This window comes from Triticum dicoccoides, chromosome 2B (genome assembly GCF_002162155.2).
Source record: "Triticum dicoccoides isolate Atlit2015 ecotype Zavitan chromosome 2B, WEW_v2.0, whole genome shotgun sequence".
Classification (NCBI taxonomy): Eukaryota; Viridiplantae; Streptophyta; class Magnoliopsida; order Poales; family Poaceae; genus Triticum; species Triticum dicoccoides.
In genome coordinates this window covers 807,259,981-807,266,744 of record NC_041383.1, presented here as the reverse complement: position 1 = coordinate 807,266,744, position 6,764 = coordinate 807,259,981, and the positions used below count along the sequence as shown (strand labels likewise).

At 41.7% G+C, this 6,764-nt stretch overlaps 1 protein-coding gene across 1 annotated transcript; it reads right to left on the bottom strand.

Moving 5' to 3' along the window:
• Positions 1-1,528: 1,528 nt before the first annotated feature.
• Positions 1,529-3,180, bottom strand: LOC119368916 (probable indole-3-pyruvate monooxygenase YUCCA10). The gene is made up of 5 exons (XM_037634027.1): positions 3,006-3,180; positions 2,569-2,684; positions 2,014-2,247; positions 1,804-1,926; positions 1,529-1,708 (listed from the first exon to the last, which is right to left on the bottom strand). The coding sequence occupies exons 1-5, from the start codon at positions 3,178-3,180 to the stop codon at positions 1,529-1,531; spliced, it is 828 nt and encodes a 275-aa protein (XP_037489924.1).
• Between the last annotated feature and the right edge of the window lie 3,584 nt (positions 3,181-6,764).

Below are 6,764 nucleotides of genomic sequence, written 5' to 3'. Positions count from 1 at the left end.
CTTTAAGTAATCGGTACAGGTTGCAGCACCCAAAAAAAGGCTAATAGAAGCGGTGGTAGTAGAACACTGAGCACAACTTAGTAATTTCAGTTCTTCTTCTTAGAAACCAGAACCAATATCTTAGGAAATAAACAAAATGATTCTTATTTCTTCTCATTTTAATACACAACTATCGTACGGTCAGCACAATCTGGGCAACAAATTGCAACATTCATGGGGGAAACATTGCAGCAGGGTACACGATGAGTCAGAATAATTGAAACCACCCCAATGAGAAAGAGCTCAAAAACTCCCAAGTCAACATGGAAAAAGTTCTGCACTGAAAATTCAGTCATGATCCAAATAAGAATTATATCAAGTGCAGCCTCGAGCACACACATGGGCATCAATTTTTCTTCAACACCAGCAGCCGGAGGCGCGCACACAATATCTTCAACAACTTTAGTCATGAAAAGCACAAACTACATGCACTGAAGAAAAAAATTGAGCCAAAAACTCTATGGAGAAATCAACCTCATTGTTACAGAGGAGGGTCAAGGAGGGCGCCAGGAGGAGGGTGATGATGCTTCCATGAACATCTGTTTTATTAATTAAAAAAAAGGAGAATGGAGGAGAGATTCTTTCACTAACTGAACAAAATATGCTCACCCGTGTACATGTATCTACCACATGCAAAATCAAACAGGCACAAGTCACAGCCTCAACAAAAAATCATCACTATCTGCACTTGTCACTCACCATCCTCAAAAACTAAATAGGCACACAATTAATAGAGAAGGGTGCACATTTCATTCATTCGGAAAACATAGTGCACACGCAGTGCTCAAACATTTATTCAGAGAACAGTGGTTTAAACAGATACAGAGATTGACACTTCATTGTCATTTAAAACATAATAGAAAATCTGCTATCAGGTTAAGAGTAACTCCCAAGATTTTAGAGAAGAGTCAAACTAACAAATCTAGTTGCAGGTTTTAAGAGCTAATGGAAAATCAACGCACCTCCGAGGACTGTGACAATAGCCTCGCCCACGGCCCTCCGAGGCAACTGTTCAACAAAAAAAATACAAAACTCTTTGCACCATGTGAGTATAAAGCCCTTGATTATATTATAAAAGTAATGCTTACTCCCTCGCACATATGAACCTTGAAATAAACAAAAATCTAGTTCTATCTAGGATAGATGAAGATAGATAGACAGGTGACAGTGGATAGATTTCTCAAAGAATCAACCGTCTAGCACACTAGCCCTTGTAAACTACATGTAAAAGATAAAAACAATCGAGAAAATGCAAAAGACCTTTGCGTTTCATTGCATTGAAAGGATGGGGAAAAGTTACAGTCCTCCTAGGAGGTTGGTTTTACAGTACATCATACAACTCAGTGGACATCCCAGAATTGGTGCAGAACAACCCGCAGGCCTTGTGCCCCTGCCTTAGACCAGCATCATATCTCATCCTTGATCTTGTTGAGGAGCCCGGTGATGAAAGGCATCACATTGTCGAAGACGCATTCACCGATTTGATAATTTACCCAGACATAGCGCCTATCACTGATATTATGTCATTGGCGATATTCTTGGCATCTGCTACAATACCAGCCAATCCTCTCCTTCCTAATCCAGCACAGTAGAGCCCATTTTCACCTTTCCAATGATTCGGATATTCTTTGATGGGCATTCCATTGCCATTTAACATGCTCTCACCATTCTGGGATAAAAAACAACATAAAGCTTGTTAGCAGATTTAACAATTGTTGCACCAAGAAAACAAACTCAGACATATTCAAGCATCGATGTTGTTACCTTGAGCCATATATTTGTTGTGCTTTTGTATCCAGTTGCAAACACAATCGCGTCAAATGATATCTTTTTACCGCACTGAAATACAACTATATCGTCCATGATCTCACTAATGCTCCCCTGTACCTGTACGAGATGAATAGAATATTGACAACTTGGCATATGAGGACAACATCTGTTATGAAATTTATGTCATGTCAAGGATATACTTACTTTGATGATACCTTTTTTGATTAACCCAACAGTGCCAACATCAATAACAGCGGATCGGCCGGTCTCTGACTTGAGGATCATTGGACCCACTTTTGGCCTTCTGATGCCATACCTCGATAGATCACCAAATATGAAATTTGCCGCCATCACAAGGAGGTTATCCACTAGATTCAATGGGAGACGGAGAGCAAGTCTCATCCCCAACCGGATTAATTCCTTTGTCATTACATGAATCTGCAACCACAAAACATGTCACATCTCTTTTGAAGCCTGCATCATAAAATAAAATTTCATAGAATCATCTTCTTTCAAGAGTTATTTTTTCTATGTAGTTCGTCTAATTGTTTAGTTGTTTGTGCATGTTATAAAATAGTCTATCGCTCTATACCATGAAATACTTTCCAGTAATAACTTTGAAAAATTGCATCCTTCTAGTGGTGACTATATTAAGAAATTGCCCGTAACCAATGAAAATATATAGTGCCCGTAGGGTGGAGGTGGGGGGATCCCCTAGTGTTTCTAGGTCACAAAATAATATATAGTGTGTGTACATACCGGGCTTCGTATAACGATTGAAGTATTGGCACCATGAGCCGCAAGGTCATAAGCAATTTCCATTCCAGAGTTGCCAGATCCAACGACCAATACATTCATGTCAGAGTAGCTCTTGCCTGACTTGTAGCTTGAGGAGTGGATGACATCACCCGGAAAATTTCGCAATCCGGGGATCATTGGAATATTCTCTGCACTATTCTCACCACTTGCAACGACAAGAAACTTTGTTGTGAACCTGACTAGTGTGCTCTTTGCCATGTCATGTGCCACGATGGACCAACATTTTCCGTCATTGTCAAATGTGGATGTCTCCACACTAGTGAGATACTTGGGTCGAATATTGAAACGCTCAACATAGTTATCCAAGTACTTCACAAACAAGGTTTTTGGTATGTATGTTGGCGCATCTAGTGGGTATGACATGTGTGGCAACTTACAGAACTCCTTTGCAAGATGCAGCTTGAGGCGATCGTAGGCGCGGTTGCGCCAAAGCGACGCGCTGCAACTTTCACGATCGACAATGACATAGGGAATTGAGAATTGGCTAAGGCATGCTGCTGTTGCAAGGCCTGCTGGCCCAGCGCCAACAATCAACACTACAACATTCTCCATTTCAAAGAGAAGAGTTGACAAAGTTGTGGGATGGGTGCAATGCTAGGCTGGTGTGTTTGCTTGTTTGCTCAATGAATCTTTGGATGCATATGTGGGCATATATATACAGGTATGTTTCATGTGTCAATCTATTTACAATGAGGAATGAAAAAGGTAAAGATTTATTGATCCCTTATCCTGGTGTGTACTAGTATTCCATCTACATATTGAACCGCTGGTGTGAAAGCATGTCCTGATAAATTATAGGGGCACAAAATAGGCAGGAAACACACTCTTGAACGGTTGTTTTTTTGGAAACTTATCAACCGGCTTTGGATATGTTTAGACTAAAATCTCTTCAGAATTTCTTTCCATTCCTGTTGTCATCAATGAAAATTCATATAGGATAAGTATATGTTCGGTATATACTCCCTCCGTCCCGAATTACTTGTCGCGAAAATGGATGTATCTAGACGTATTTTTAGTTCTAGATACATCCGTTTCAATCCATTTTCAGGACATAATTCGGGACGGGGCAATACTTGTATGCTAATTAAGATTAAAGAAAGATTGCTATTGTTTCTTTCCTCTTCTATATATTATGCAAGCATTTCTTTCCTTTCCCTATACTTGCAAACTAACCGGCCAAGGCCAGTTAGCCTTCCTTCCATATGGAGATGGACCTTGCAGGAGTCTTCTAGGCCATCAACGCCAATGTACCGATCGAGCATGGATGGCCTTAGACTGTGGTTGTTGGGTTGCACTTGTAGCATTTGCCTTGTCGAGCATTGAACAATTTCCCCAGGTTGTCTATCTAGAAACTTCATCCGTGACAAGGCATGTTTTCAGCATAAGCTCCCCAGGTCGTCATTAGCGTGGTAGATTTGCTCCGCTTGTTCTTTTGTCAGCCGTTATTTGGTAGGCCCTTTGTGCTATTGTGAAAAAGTGTTAGTTGTTGTTCTGCTACCTCGTCTTGTTTTGAGATTTGGATCCTATTGGAACCTAGTTTTTGTGTTGTTTCTGAACTCCTTTTGTTCAGTTTTGTTTCTCAACCTAGTTTGAGACTTTGACTCACGACCCGCTATCGCGCGCGGCCGGGGCGCGCCAACCCTAGTCGCCGGTAGGGGCGTCCTTGTAACACCCTGGTTTTTGGCCCTTTTTTTCTTTCGATTTATTTGTTTTTTCCCCTGGTTTCATTTTTGGAGTGGTTCTGTGGCCTTGCCACCTGAGAGATCATCCTCATTCCTTCTCTCAAGCCGGAGGCGCGCACACAATATCTTCAACAACTTTAGTCATGAAAAGCACAAATTACATGCACTGAAGAAAAAATGGAGCAAAAAACTCTGTGGAGAAATCAACCTCATTGTAACAGAGGAGGGTCGAGGAGGGAGCCAGGAGGAGGGTGATGATGCTTCCATGAACATTTGTTTTATTAATTAAAAAAAGGAGAATGGAGGAGAGATTCTTTGACTAACTGAACAAAATGTGCTCACCCATGTACATGTATCTACTATATGTAAAATCAAGCATGCACAAGTCACAGCCTCAATAAAAAATCCATCACTATCTGCACTTGTCAATCTCACCATCCTCAAAAACTAAATAGGCACACAATTAATAGAGCAGGGTGCACAGTTCATTCATTCAGGAAACATAGTGCACACTTAGTGCTGAAACATTTATTCAGAGAACAGTGGTTTAAACAGATACAGAGATTAACACTTCATTGTCACTTAAAACATAATAGAAAATCTGCTATCAGGTTAAGAGTAACTCCCAAGATTTCAGAGGAAAGTCAAACTAACAAATCTAGAAGCAGGTTTTAAGAGCTAATGGAAAATCAACGCACCTCCGAGGACTGTGACAACAGCCTCACCCCAGCCCCGGTTGGATAGGAAACAATCCAAAATCCATCCAGCACACACCAAAACTGCATACAACGACAGACATGTAAAAATAAAAAATAAAAAATATGAAACGACCGACAAAGGCACTTGCCAGAACATGAACAACGCACATGAGCAGAAGAGCAGGTTGGGTGACAGGGTGAAGAACTTGTAGCAAATCAGATAATGTAAGAGTAATCTCACCTTCGAGCAACCATAAAACAACTTCAATAAAAACTGCTACAACTCCCACAAATCCACTTTAGTTTGGCGACATGGCAACATGAGGGATGTTGCTGTGTGTGGCTGCGAAGCGGAGGTTGCACGGTGGGATATGAATGAGCTTGATGGAGACCAAGAAGACAACGAGTCGCAAGCTTGCCGGCCATGGAGGCGGAGGCAAGCTGGGCGCACTGAAGCAATCATCTCCAGCCAACTGTTATGGCGCGAAGTGCATGGTCATAGCAAAGAGAAGTGCACGGTCTGGGTCAAAACCACTCAAAATCAAATACAAAACTACTTTAGGGGGGAATTGATCCGGTTTTAGAGATTTGAGGGGCTGATTGAACCGGTATTAGAGTTGAGGGGGAAATTATTTCAGGGGGGGTACTTTCCTCTGAGATCAATCGAGATGGAGAACAGAGAATGAGAGCGACTGGTGATGGAGGAGAGAAACTGGGTGGTAATAGTCCATCCCACAGTCTGAGCACATCACGGCTGAAAAACAATGCAAGAACCTTGCCTGCGCATGGAACCGATCGCACATACATGACCTTTTGTGGGCCAGGAACTCTTTGCTCCGGCCTGAACACTGGCACAGTGCAGGCGTGCCAGCCTACGGGCTGGGCCTAGTGTCTATGCACATGCCAAAGTGGTCCAGATTCATCTAAAAGAGGAAATAAACTTCACACATACAAAATGTTAGAAATGTTTTGAGGGAAAGGAAGTGGACCAGATCCCAACGTGAGCATGTGGCTGAGATTGCCACCTCTGAAGAGAAACACAATAGCTTTGCCTTGCATTGGAGGTGTTGGGCGTTGTTGCTTCACTAGCTGCTACGTGTTCCCACTAAACAATTGGCTAGGCTTTCTTTTTCTACATATTGTACTGACTCTTAAGGAATTTACATGGGATGATGGGAGGGTAGCTTCTCTTTTAACACAGTATAGATGCATACGCTTATATACACACACATACTTTTAAACACATTATAGATGCAGATGCTCATACATACATACACTCACTGTAGTGGCCTTTTAAACATTTTTACTGTCTCTTAAGGAATTTACATGGGATGATGGGAGGGTAGCTTCTCTTTTAACACAATATAGATGCAGATGCTTATACATACACACATACTTTTAAACACATTATAGATGCAGACGCTTATACATACACACATACACTCACTGTGGTGACCTTTTTAACATTTTTACTGTCTCTTAAGGAATTTGCATGAGATGATAAAAGGGCATCTTCTCTTTTAAACACAATACAGACGCGGACGCTCATATATACATACACTCACCGAGATTTACCCGGCAGGCAGCTTCTTCGTGTGTTTTGTCCAGCGGTTTTTCTAGAGCCAGCCAACCGAACCAAACAAAAGATGCATGTCCACTGACCGCTTTGGTTTTTCTCTCGAGAGTCCTCTTACCATCACGAAACCTTTTCCTCCTCCACACCGCTGGAGTCCACACACACACACACACACACACA

Excerpts from the sequence above, each read along its gene's own strand:
- LOC119368916 (XM_037634027.1), bottom strand. The coding sequence starts at position 3,180 with ATGGAGAATGTTGTAGTGTTGATTGTTGGCGCTGGGCCAGCAGGCCTT. Across the intron at positions 2,248-2,568 it reads CAATCGTTATACGAAGCCCG|ATTCATGTAATGACAAAGGA; the intron begins GTATGTACACAC and ends TTGTGGTTGCAG. Across the intron at positions 1,927-2,013 it reads TCAAAAAAGGTATCATCAAA|GTACAGGGGAGCATTAGTGA; the intron begins GTAAGTATATCC and ends CATCTCGTACAG.